At 53.1% G+C, this 12,081-nt stretch overlaps 4 protein-coding genes across 5 annotated transcripts; all 4 read right to left on the reverse strand.

The window, feature by feature from the left end:
• Positions 1-247: 247 nt before the first annotated feature.
• Positions 248-2,975, reverse strand: ABB37_03950 (hypothetical protein; the record flags this gene model as incomplete). 2 transcript variants are annotated; one of them, XM_015801442.1, is made up of 1 exon in its annotated part: positions 248-2,975. In XM_015801442.1, the coding sequence occupies exon 1, from the start codon at positions 2,801-2,803 to the stop codon at positions 248-250; it is 2,556 nt and encodes an 851-aa protein (XP_015660062.1). In that variant the 5' UTR covers positions 2,804-2,975. The 2 variants fall into 2 exon arrangements, with proteins under 2 accessions (XP_015660062.1, XP_015660061.1); XM_015801441.1 differs by having other exon boundaries at positions 248-2,971.
• A 1,031-nt stretch (positions 2,976-4,006) lies between these two features.
• ABB37_03951 (putative protein kinase) lies at positions 4,007-8,021 on the reverse strand (the record flags this gene model as incomplete). Its single annotated transcript, XM_015801443.1, has 1 exon — positions 4,007-8,021. Exon 1 carries the CDS (start codon positions 7,772-7,774, stop codon positions 4,007-4,009), a length of 3,768 nt encoding a protein of 1,255 aa, XP_015660063.1. The 5' UTR covers positions 7,775-8,021.
• A 758-nt stretch (positions 8,022-8,779) lies between these two features.
• Positions 8,780-9,739, reverse strand: ABB37_03952 (putative mitochondrial ubiquinone biosynthesis methyltransferase; the record flags this gene model as incomplete). Its single annotated transcript, XM_015801444.1, has 1 exon — positions 8,780-9,739. The coding sequence occupies exon 1, from the start codon at positions 9,644-9,646 to the stop codon at positions 8,780-8,782; it is 867 nt and encodes a 288-aa protein (XP_015660064.1). The 5' UTR covers positions 9,647-9,739.
• Positions 9,740-10,120: 381 nt separating this feature from the next.
• On the reverse strand, positions 10,121-11,770 carry ABB37_03953 (hypothetical protein; the record flags this gene model as incomplete). The annotated part of the gene is made up of 1 exon (XM_015801445.1): positions 10,121-11,770. One exon carries the CDS (start codon positions 11,768-11,770, stop codon positions 10,121-10,123), a length of 1,650 nt encoding a protein of 549 aa, XP_015660065.1.
• Between the last annotated feature and the right edge of the window lie 311 nt (positions 11,771-12,081).

The raw sequence follows: 12,081 nt of genomic DNA on the forward strand, positions 1-12,081 counted from the left end.
GTCACCCACGTTAACACGTCGTTCCAGATACATCAGGAAAAAAAAGAAGGTGAAGAAGAAAGCAAAACTCAGTCCTACATATTTGTAATTCGCGTGTCCGACACGCACAGGGAAAATGAAAATAAGAAGAAAAAAGCTGAAGAAAGTGAGCGGGCCAACAAAGGAAAGTCTTCACTCCCAATAACCAACACACACACACACACACACACAACAAAAGTGCTGAACTCTACACACTTTGGATTACATCTCAAGCAATAGCTGGGAGCCGATCCCGCGACTCTGCAGCTGCATTTGTCCTCGCCGCAATGATTCCACTCCGAATCGACTGAGGCTTGCGTAATGTGTAGCGCGCCTTTTCGTCTGTCTGTGGTGCGGACGGAAGACGAGGCTTCGCCACTGATGGGATCGTTGAAACAAAGTCAGTTGTTTCCGCCGCCGCTGATTCAGCAGCCGCCTTGTTCTCGGAAGGCTTCACCTCGTTTGTCACCGTACCGTCAGTGACACCGTACTTTGAGATGAAAGCTGACTCTTGATCGAATGCCTCCAGCGCAGCGATGAGCTCCGTATGCAAAGCTGGGGACAGCCGCGACTCCGCAAACGAGCGCAGTTGGTTAAAAGGAGGTGCCATGAGCTTGTAGCGGCGCTCCACCTGTCGAAGACGCCGAGTGAGCTGCTCTTTTTCTTCCTGAGCTTTGCGCACCGTGTAGCCGCCCATCGTATCAGCCTCATTCTGCAGCAGCACAACCTTGCCGTTTAACGCTGTGATGGTCTGCTGTGCCTTCTCATAGTCTTTTGTCAGCCTGTCATTCAGCTCCGTGAGTTGGCGGTAACTGGCCAAATCGCCCAGCGCGTTCTCCAGCCGCACGATTGTGCGCTTGGCAATGCTCAGCTCGCTGCGCAGATCGCGGCTCTCCGCTTGCAGGGTCTTCACCGCCTCGTCGTGCGATTCGTTGCCGAGACGCACGTTGTATTCGAGGTCACGTACGTGGTCCTGCAGTCGGTGGGTGTTGCGCTCCGCCACGTCCGCCCTCGCACTCTCCTTCGCACACGCAGACTTGTGCGCCTCCGCTTCCGCAGTCAGGCGACTCTTCAACTCCTCCATTTGCATGCGCATCTGCTCAACCGTTTCGCTGTGCATGCGCGTGTATTCGGCGGAAGCCTCCGTCATCTCGTTCAGCTTTGTTCTCAGGTTTTCGCGCTCGGCGTTCATGCAGACGAAGTTGTGCGTGTACTCTGCCTCCTTTTGCGTGGCGGAGGTGCGGAGCCGCTCTAGCTCTTCGCTTGAAGTCGTGTGGTGGGCGGTGATGCTTGTCAGTTGCTCATACAAGTCGTGCTCTCGCTGCGTTGAGGTTTTCTGGAGCGTATCCAGCGCGTTGAGCAGCGCTTCGTTCTGTTTCAGAGTCAACAACAGTTTTTCGTGCAAGTCGGTCACCTCCGCCAGGTGCTCTTTGGTCTCCTGCTCACTCATCGACTCTTGCTTCGCCGCATCAGCCCGCAGCACGGTGATCGTCTCGAAGGACTCACGATCGTTGCGCTCCATCGTCTCCTGCAGCCGCTGCAGGCGCGCCTTGAGGCTCTCGATCTCAGCGCGGGTGAGGAGTTTGTGGTTGAACTTTTCATCCTCCGCGGCCGCCTTCGCCTTCAACGCGAGCTCGAGGTCTTTCTTCTGGTTTGCCAGCTCGGCCTGCATGGCGACATTCGTGGCGAGATCCGACTGCGCCTGCTGAGCTGCCTTTTGAGTCAACTGCGCCAGCTCCTCGGTGAGAGCCGCGTGCTCCTCGCGGAGGGCAGAAAGCTCCTTGGCAAGCTTCTCCGCCTCCTTGCGATGGACATCCAGCTCGAGTTGTAGCTGGCGCTGCTGCACGGCCGCCGTGGAAAGAGCCTGGTCCATCTCCGCCAAAGCGGTCCGCCGGGCCTCCTGAGCCTCACGGCGCACCTGCCCTGCCGCCTCGACCTCCGACGCACGTTTCAGCGAGAGTTCGTGCAAGCGCCTGTTGTCCTCGCGGACAGACTCCAGCTGCGTGTTCAGGACGCCTACAAGAAGGTTCGACTTCTCCTCCTCGCGGCGCGCGTGCGTGAGATCCTCCTGCAGCTGCGTCGCGGTAGCCTTGTAGCGCTCCACTTCCGTCTGCATGACACGCAGCAGCGCGGCCTTCTCGGCCTCGCCAGGCGGCATCTCTGGTGTCTGTCCTTCCTCGGCTGCAGCCTTTTCTTCATTCGCCGCCGCCTCCGACGCTTTCGCGACCATTTGTGACTCCAGAGCAGCGTACTGTGCCTCCAGCTCGTGGTACTTCTGTTGCAACGCGTCGAACTCGCCTTCCAGCTTTTTCAGCGCATCTCGATGCCCTTGATCAGCAGAGGTGGCGCGCCGCTCCAGCTCGACCACGTTGACCTGAGCCAGCTCCAGCTCATTGGAAAGGAGGGCGATGCGGCGCAGCGCAGAGGCCTTTTCGCTCTGCAGCAATTCGCTCGCTTGCTGCAGTCTGCTCAGAGCCTCCTGCGTCTCTTGCAACTGCTCCGCCTTCTGCTTCACCTCTTCCACGAGTTCGTTTTCTCTGGCTTCGAACTGAGCTTTGCGCACCGCCTCTTCAACACGGTGGCGTGTCACCGCTTCTTGACGTCGGTACGCTTCGAAAGTAGAACGTTCCTCTTCGTCGATCTGTCGGCGCAGCGACGTTTCGTTTCCGCGCACGAACTCCCTATCTTCGGCCTGGCGCTGAAGCAGAGCATCATGAGCAGCATCGCCTTTGGCCGCCGCACCGCCCGCGGACTTGGAGCGAGCACCTTTCTTCTTCGCTGGCATTTCGGGTGCTGAGGTGGCAACAAAAGAAGGAGAAAGGAAAGTCGAGCCAAGAGACGCGGCGTAGTGACCCAGACAAATCGCACTGTCAGGCGTGGAGAAGGGAAACGAAGGAGTGTTGAGAGGATGAAGAAAAAAACACAGTCTCCCTTTTCCTTTTGCTGACGTTACTTTCTGTCGTGTGTTCCAGTTGAGCGTGAAACCGAAAAAAGGAAGGAAAGACAAAGGTTGAAATACATATATTGTGGTCGAAGTGAAAAGAAGATGCAGCAGAGCAAGAAAAGGGCGAGTAGGGCGGAAGTTACGTTAGGTTTCAGCAGCTTGCAACATATTTTCTTGAAAGGCAGGACGCCCTGCAGCCTTTTTCTGATTTCCCGAACGACCAAATGTGTTGAAGCACAAGCTCTGAGAAGTCGAGAGCAGCTGCTCGTTTACAGGTCGCGCTGCGTTGATAAGCAGGTTGAAACTGCTCGTTAGAGCCGCAAGCAACGGAGAACAAGCATTAAGTAAAAGATAAAGAATGAGAGGAGAGGGGAATTTGCTCACATGCATAAGTGACGCACTCGCATTCCACGCTTTCAATACCCTTTTAGCTAATGAGGCTATCGTGTTTTTTTTTTGATTTCTATCCTTCAACACAACAACAAAAAGGGACCAGCTGCACAGTGCGAGAACAACAGCAAGAAAGGAAAAAAAAAAAGAGGAACAGGTCTATGAATGGTGCAGTTGTATAAATGTAGAAGAGAAAAGTGCGAAACGCGCAACTACCTGTATGGAAAACTCTCTATAGCGCTCCATACACCAAAACAAAGTAAAGAGGTGAAGCTACGGAGCACCACAACACAGCAGCGTATCTGACGCAAACCAGAAAAAAAAGCACTTCGCCTACGAAAACAAAAAAGCAGTGGAGAAACGCGATAGTAAGTGAGGCGGGGACATCGACCAAAAAAGCAAACGGTGGAAAGAGAACGAGACACCAAGCACAGCGCAGTACCACACAGCAAAAGAAGAGAACCAAATCTTTCATTTCGGGCGTAATATGCCGTTTGCGCTTTGTGCCAGATGGCCTCCTTTTTTCTTTTCTTACCTGCTTTGTGACGCTAAAAGTCCAATTTTCCTCTCTTGCACAGATAAGAAAAGGTGAGCATCAAGCGTTGCGCACACCTAAAAGACTCTAAACTGTTCTTAGGATTTAAAGCAAATCTCCTAACGTCTAAAATTGTTGTTCAGTACCGTTTCCACCTGCGAAAGAATGCCCGTCTGATCCACCACAAAAGGCTCGGCGGAACCGTCTGAGTTGATGTAGTACTTTTGACCGACGTTGTGACGCCTGTCGCTCTGCCAGCGAATGTCCACCAAGGCGTTGCACACGACTTGCGACCGCAAGTTGGAGAGCCGGAAAAGAGTGAACGCGCCTGCAGGGTCCGGGAAGACTTTGCGGATGTACACAAATTTGGTGTCGCGCGGTACGTGTGCCATGTTGCGGTGATGCACGTAGGCTGCGTGAACGGCAGCAGGTGTCAGGCCCTCCGCCCTCAGCCGGGTGAACTCATCAACGAAACCAGTGATGCAGCGCAGCACGCCGCCTAAGTATCGCTGAGCCTCAGAAAGACTGAGGATGCGCGCCTCCTCGTCGTAGAAGGTCTGCACGTGCGGGTGCGGCTGATTGCGATTGGTGCTCTCGTTGTTCATGCAGGGCACGTACAACACCAGTTTGGAGTACATGTCCAGCACCGCCGTGCCAACGCCGGCCTCGGTGGGGAACATAGCCCCGTAGCGGCCGGGCTGCAGGGAGTAGTACATCACTACGGTGTCCTCGTTGGTGAAGGAGTAGAAACGAACCCAACCACCGCTAAGGAAGTCATCGAGGAATTGTTGGCGGTTGTGCTCCTCGCGAGGCAACGCCAAGAAGCCGCCACTCGACCGACTCAGGGCGTGGCTGCGAGACGCGGTAGGAGCTGGTGCTGCGCGGCCAAGGGTGGAAGCAAGACTGGGTATCGCTATGCCGGGATCTGCATCGATGTTGGCGCTCGGCATCGCGTTTGTCATGGAGTACCGTGACTGCCGGATCGTGCCAAAGTTCTTTGGCGGGATGGCGGCGGGCGTTTGGAACGCGTTAATGTGCGCCGCCAGCGTCGCCGCCGGGGACGGCGCAGCGGGGCCGCGTCGGGGCAGCGGTGGACCGCCTTGGGCGGTGTGCCCGCTGACTGATGGCGCGCGGGTCTGCTGCCGCCCGGGACCGCGGAGCGCCTGCGGTGGCAGCCCGGCAGGTTTCTCGCCAAGGTTCCCTTCCGCCGCAGCACGCTTCGGTGGCGCTGGTGGAGGCGTGGGCGTCGATGCCCCCGCCTCACGTCCGCGCTTGTAGGAGCTTGGCGCACTACTCTGGCCACGCAATGCTGAGGTGCTGCGTGGTACCCGTGGCTGGCGCTGCATGTCGCGGGGCCGGTCCGCCGCCTCTGCGCGAATCGTGATCACCTCCAACCGGGCCATCTCCACGCTTTCCGCTCGACGTCTGGCAGCGATGCCTATGATCTCTCCTTTATCGTTGTACCGTGGCGGTGTCGCCGGAGCAGACAGCAACGGGTCGTTCTGCAACGCCTGCTTCTGTTGCTCCACCTCCTGGATGATGTCCTGCAGTTCGGCGGAGCTGCGCGGCTGCAGTTTTTGGCGCGATTCCTTGCTCGGCACCTGCACCTGCGGCGGCAAATCAAACGAAATGCTGTCGTTGGGGGAGCCGCGGCCACGCCGGCTGCTGCTGCCTCGACTATGTCGGCGCTGCTGGGTCGACTCGCGAGCCAAGGCGGAAAGGCGGGTGCTAATTTGTGGAAAGTTCGCCTCCTCGTGTTTCGCCACGGCGGCGTCGAAGTCCTCCGGACTGCGCACGTTTTGCTCGCCAACGGTGATGCGCCCACCGTCGGAAGTGCGGCCGTACGTGGGTCGCCCCGAGCGTCGGCCGGTGGTACGCGGACTGGGCTCGTTGTCTGACGATTCGGGCAGCTGCACGTCCAGCAAGCTCGGCCGCTGGGCCTCATCCCACAACATCGTGTTCATGCGCGAGGAGCGGCGCGGTGACGGGCTTTCGCTGGGCCCACGGCACCGCAGCGAATGCGCCTGCAGCTTCGCGGACGAGGTGAATTTCTTGGCGCACGTCACACAAACGAAGTTGACGTCTTTGAACCTACCAGAGTAGGCGCACTTCATGCAAACATCGTAGTCGCACTTGTAGCAGCGGAAGGCGGGCGTGTCGCCGGTGATCTTCAGAATTCCGCGGTCGCACACGTTGCAGTCAAACCCCTCGTAACCGTGGGGCATTGAGGTCAACTTGGTCATAACGTGCCCGTTCATGCATCGGAATTCACGCTCGATTTCGTCGGTCATGTCGCGAGGAAGCGACACAACGGGGCGCAGATTCCACCGTGTGGCTGTGTCACGGCCGGGGTACACAACAGCGTACTGATCTGGACTGGAGGGCACGATGTTGCCCCCGGCAATCTCATCTGCCAAGCTCACGCTGCGCCGAGCAGATCGCGAAACGCGCGGGGCGGCAGAAGTCCGCTCGGGAGCCTCGGACACCAGTGACACACTCCCACCACGCGTGCGGGTGTAGCGACGGGTAAGCATCTGATTGCGCAGCTTACCTCGCTGCACGCTTTCCGCCTGTACGATGTCCACCCTGGCGTCGCTTTCCGCGCGCGAGAGAGTGAGCAGGTCCCACAAGATATTGTACGTTTCGTTATATTCCAGCTCAATCTGCGACCGACCGCGCTGCTCCGTCGCCTCAATGCGCCCGATCCCATCCCGTACAACCGCCTCCGCCGTGCGTTTCGCGCCCAGTTGCATGTTCTCACCCAAATTGGTGAGAGCCTGGCCGTTTGAGAGAGACGGCTCGAGTAGGTTCAGCTTCTGCAGAAGCGAAAGCGGGCACGACAACGGACGGCGATTCCATACAGAGTCCTCCAACACCTCCATCAGAGTTGCGCGCTTGCAAGATTCGCGGTGCAGAATCCGCTCGACAAGGCGGCACAGCGGCGCGTCACCTTTCCAGTCTGGCGGCCAGCTCCACGCAGCACCGGCGACCGCGTTGAACAGCGCCAGTGTCTTCTGTTCCTTGTCCAGTTGACGCATACCTTTCCGTTCCATCGCATCGAGGTACGGATTCATGCGAGTCATTAAGACGTACAGCACCACGCCAATGCTCCATGTATCGACCTCTTTGCCGTAACTAAGCGACGGCGCCTCAGAGTTCTTCGTCATGCGCTTGTACACCTCGTTCGCCATTTCAGGGGCCATGTACATCGCAGTGCCTGCGACAGTCTTACGTGGGTGCGCTTCCGAGATGCGACTAGAGAGACCAAAATCTGTGATTTTCAGGTTGCCTTCGTTGTCGAAGAGAAGGTTCTGCGGCTTCAAGTCCCTATGAATGCAACCTTTTGAGTGGATGTACGAGATGGTGCTCACCAGCGACCACCCTATCCACAAAATCTCCGGAATATCCAGGTTCCTATAGGCGATCACGTCGTGGAGCGACTTTCCCGCGCAGCGCTCCATTACGACGTAGGCACGATCCTCGTCCCTGGCAGCCGCGTAAAACTTAACGATGTTTGGGTGCCTTGAGAAATGGCTCATCAGCGTTACCTCCTCCTTCAGCCGCTTCCAGTCGTTCTCGCTCATTTGCTTCGACGAGACCTTTAGCGCAAACGTCTCCCCGCTGTTTGATACAGCATCAAAAACCTTTCCAAATCCACCCTTTCCAAGCAAGCCTGTCGTGACCAGCCTCAAGTCTTCTTCCTCAAAGTACACAGTCATGTGCTCTAACGGGTGCTCGTCGTCCTCGGCGTGGTCGACTTGACATTTTTGAATGCGTGGCGTTTTCACCGTGCTTCCTAAACGAGCGATCGCCGGCGTCTGCGACATGTCCCGCGGCATCGAAATTGCGCCACTTCGCGGCGGCGTCCGTGAGGAAGAATGGTACATCTTGACACTCTACAAATCTGCAAAGCGTTAACGAAGTTTAATGTTGTAAAAAGCAGCGGTTGCGTGCTTCTAAAAGTAAATATGCGTACTACTCTACCTCCAAAAGTGTATTTAAAAAAAAATGAAGAGATCTGTCTTCCGATTCTAGATGATGAGAACAACTTCTTCACATCGAAGCAAAAGGAAGAAACTGAATTTCGTTGTTAACGGTGCTGCTCGCGCACCGTAGTTCTCTAAAAGGTTGAGCTAATTGATGGGGAAAGAAGAAGAAAACAAATGACTCGCAATGAATAGGTAAAAGAAGAATGAGAAGGGAAAACGAGTGAGATTACAGTGTGCACATTTTCCAAAAGAGGAGAAAAATAAAAACTGTTGATTTACAACAGCAGTTTTGTTGTTTCTGGTTGCATACACCGGTTATATAGCAGCAGCTCAAACAAGGGGCAAAAGTACGTTTTCCCCTTTTCTATCAACGGCAGTTGCGATGGCCACCATCAACTGAAAGGAAAAGATGTAACATTCTTTAACAGGCCTGTTCGTTTATATTGGCGCCTTTATCTCTCGGCTGCATGTATCGTAATTGGCGCTTCAAGATTCACATTTTATTTTCCCACTGCCGCTAGTGTACCACTGGTTTCAACGTCACAATTCTTGATAATTAGTAGTTTCTAAAAAAGGAGTTTTCTTTTTAACAATTACTACCGATGAGCGGGAAAGGGAAAACAACCAGAAGAGACAGCTACTAAACTGTATTTGTGGAGGTGTACGCCTGAACGATGTATACGAAGCCACATCGATTCGATACAGAATTAAACACGAGAAAAACAACTGAGCAATAAGGTCTTTTTGTGGCATGACGCCGCAGCCCTTTTACCTCTCTTTTGTCTTTTTCCAGTCGCTTTTGTTAATGCATGAAGGCATCTCTGTGAAGATACCTTCATCCCAATGAAAAGCCTAAATTCTTCCAGATACTTAAGTTTTTGTTGTACGTAGCTTCTTTCGGAGCTATGCGCTGTTGGGCTCCGGCTTCGTGTCCGCGGTCTCCTCCGCCTTCTTCGGAGTGGGAATGCTGGAGTCGGTCTTGGGAACAATTGGAGTCGGTGAGGTTTTCACCCCGGTATGGATGCACGCAATCCCGCCAGTAAGGTTCTCGTAGCGCACATAACCAAATCCAGCATCACGAATCATCTGCGCGAAACTTTCCTGGTCCGGGAAAGCGCGGATGCTTTCCACCAGATAACGGTAGCTCTCTTCGTCTGCCAGAAAGCGTCCAGCCTGAGGCATGAAGCCGTATGACCATAAGTCGTACGGTATGGTGAGTAGCGGGCAGGAAACCTGGCTAAACTCAAGCACGTTAATGACGCCGCCCACCTTCAAAACACGGAAGGCCTCACGCAGGGCCTTGGGACGATCGCTGAAGTTGCGAATACCAAAGGACACCGTGTAGCTATCAAAAGAAGCGTCTTCAAACGGCAGTTCCTCGCCACTCGCGCAGACCCAGTCGATATCCAGGTATCCCTCACGCTCAGCACGCTTTTGGCCTTCTTTCAACATGCTCTCGTTGATGTCGCATACAACGACCTTCGTGCCGTCGAGGGCCTTCGGGACTAAACCAAAAGATTTCTCGCGCACACGGATGAGATCGGTGATCTTAAACGCAATGTCGCCCGTGCCGCCAGCGACATCTAAGAATTTGCCACCTGGAAGAGGGCAAACGCAGTCCTCGACAAAGTGCTTCTTCCAAATGCGGTGAATGCCTAAGGAAAGCACATCGTTCATCATATCATACTTTGATGAGACGGTATCGAACACCTTCTTCACGTACGCATCCCCCAGTCCCATGTTGCGGCAAACACGACTGTAACGCAGCATTTTACTGTGTGGCTGTGCTTTTTAGAGAACAAAAGAAATGCTTTGAATGAAAAGATAAGTCAATAGAGTACGTGTCCTTCACTTGCTTAAAGCTTCCCAACGCAGTGATTTGTTTATGTGGTTAGCGAAGAGAAGGAGAGCGATATTTGGAAAGAGCAACGCACAGAAATATATGAAGGAAGAATTTTAAGCAAATGAAAGAAGAAAAGAAGAAATATACTCAGGTAGTGTTCTGCACAGCTTTCAGTTCAACAACAGCATGAACGAAGGCACTCACTATTGTAATGATCGAGTAAAACGGTTCTACGGTGGTATAAAATAAGACGGCAAAGTCGTCAATCGCACTTAAAACCTTTTTCTACTGTGTCTATTTGTCCGACAAAGGATAGTTAATAATTTCTTTTTCTATATGAGCCACAACTTGTGAGCCAAACAATTCTCGATCTAACGCTGGACAAAAATACTAGCAATTTTCTATAGTGAAGAGTTAAGAAGAAAATGAATATCTCCATCATCACCACCGACAACAACCGCGTCGTGTCTCTTGGCGGCTGAAACACAGCTGATTTGGTGAGTCCATGAGTGCAATGGGAAAGATTGCACTAGCGTGGGACCACAAGGTTTTTCGTTGCGCTCAATGAAAGAAGAAACGCCACTTTCCCATGACGGCTCTTGCTCCCGCAGCAGTGCTCTGGCACTTCTAAAATCGCCGTTTACCGCGACGGAACTGAGATCCACATAATTTCGTTCATTTTTGGCGAAATTGCAACCTCTAGCCTCGTGTTGTTGCCTGTTGCTATCATGATCGTCGATATCGTAAAATAAAACAACGTTTGAGGCGATGTGCGGGTAAATAAGAAGTCCGTTTTGCGTCATGACAGATATTTTCGGCGCAGCGAGACTAGCAGAACTCTGCGATCGTTCAGAGTCATTTGTTCCCACGATGCAAACTTCTTCGACAGAAGTAGCACCGATACTGAGACACGTAATATCGCCGCAGTCCGTGTTGAGCCAGACGAGCGGCACGCCGCATCTGGTGGGGTTCACGGAATTAGCGGAGGTTATCATCTCCACTGAACCACTAACTGCTGTCGCGGCGATGGGCCGTTCGCATTTGCGTAAATCCCAAATTTCGACTATACCATTTTTTGATCCAATGACCACCTGCGCATTGCAACTAGGATTGATAACCTCTATAGAAGTGTTGCATCGGCGTGTTTTTGGTCTGCTTGCGTTGGAAGTGGAAGCGCTAATGATATCCGATTGCCTCGCAATACGTGTGCAAATTACCGGCTTTGGAATTCGTGTATCAATAAAAGCAGAGCATCCGTTGGAGAGAGCCGCCAACGCCAACGTATCAGACAGTGTTGCAAATGCGGTAGCAGTTGGAGCACTACAATTCGAGATGTGCTCTTCGTGAGTAAACGTAGAATCTAAATTGAAGCTGCGCAACGCTTCGCCAGTTTCCTCATCGAGATCCTCCAGGTCAAAGATATCGACTTTTGCAATACCACTGTACCCACAAATAGTGTTTAGCGTGCTTCCTAAAAATTGTACGGCAGTCAAACCAAAGCTGATCCTGTTCTCAACGCCGAGACGAGCCCGTAGAGTCGTGGTGTTTAAATTCAAAAGAGGGGTCCCTGAATCTTCCGGCAGTTGGTCATTATTGTCCAGCAATACAGCGGCCCCAAACAGTTGAAAGCTTGAGCGTCGCGCCGCGATAAAAAATTCATCTTTTGGATCCCACACCACATCGGTTATGCAGTTCTTGAAAATTTCAACGGAAGAAATAAGTGATTCCCCGTCCTCATTTGTTCGGTTCAGGTGTAAAGATGAGGTTACCTCGCATACGGAAGGAGTGGCACTTCGAGCAAAAGAACTCCGCGTACGTGCGAATGCGGCATAGGAAGAGCGAACGTAATGGCGACTGTAAAAGCGAGAATCCAAAAGTTGCAGATTCACACGCACGCTTCGAGAAATAGTGGAGCGGAGGGGATAGGTTTCGGCATAGTTGGCGTCCCGGCAGCGCTTCTTTGGTGGTGTGCTAGAATCGATCTTGTCCGCGAAGGGAAGTGTTTTAAGGTGCCGGCTGCTGGTTGTGAAATCAGAAAGTCTGGTTTGCATCGCGGACTGCAGAAGAATAGAAATAGGAAAAAAGAAAGGTAAATGGGAAAGGGTTGACAAGTGACGGTCAAGTCAGTTTCGTCCAATTTGGCGCATGAACTGAACAAAGTAAACGATTTTTATAGAAAAGAAAAATGGTCATGAGTCTTCAAAGCTTGCTGAAGTTTTCATCATTATTGCTTTTACTGAAGGACTGTCCAATTAGTTGTACACTTTCGTTGTTGCGACGAAATCTGCATTTGCTTTTGCTGGTTTTGCTTTTTGTGCGCTGCGCTTTGCGTTTCGCGGGCGCCCCTTTTTGCGGCTGGGTT

This window comes from Leptomonas pyrrhocoris, assembly GCF_001293395.1.
Source record: "Leptomonas pyrrhocoris isolate H10 chromosome Unknown, whole genome shotgun sequence".
NCBI classification, from domain to species: Eukaryota; Euglenozoa; class Kinetoplastea; order Trypanosomatida; family Trypanosomatidae; genus Leptomonas; species Leptomonas pyrrhocoris.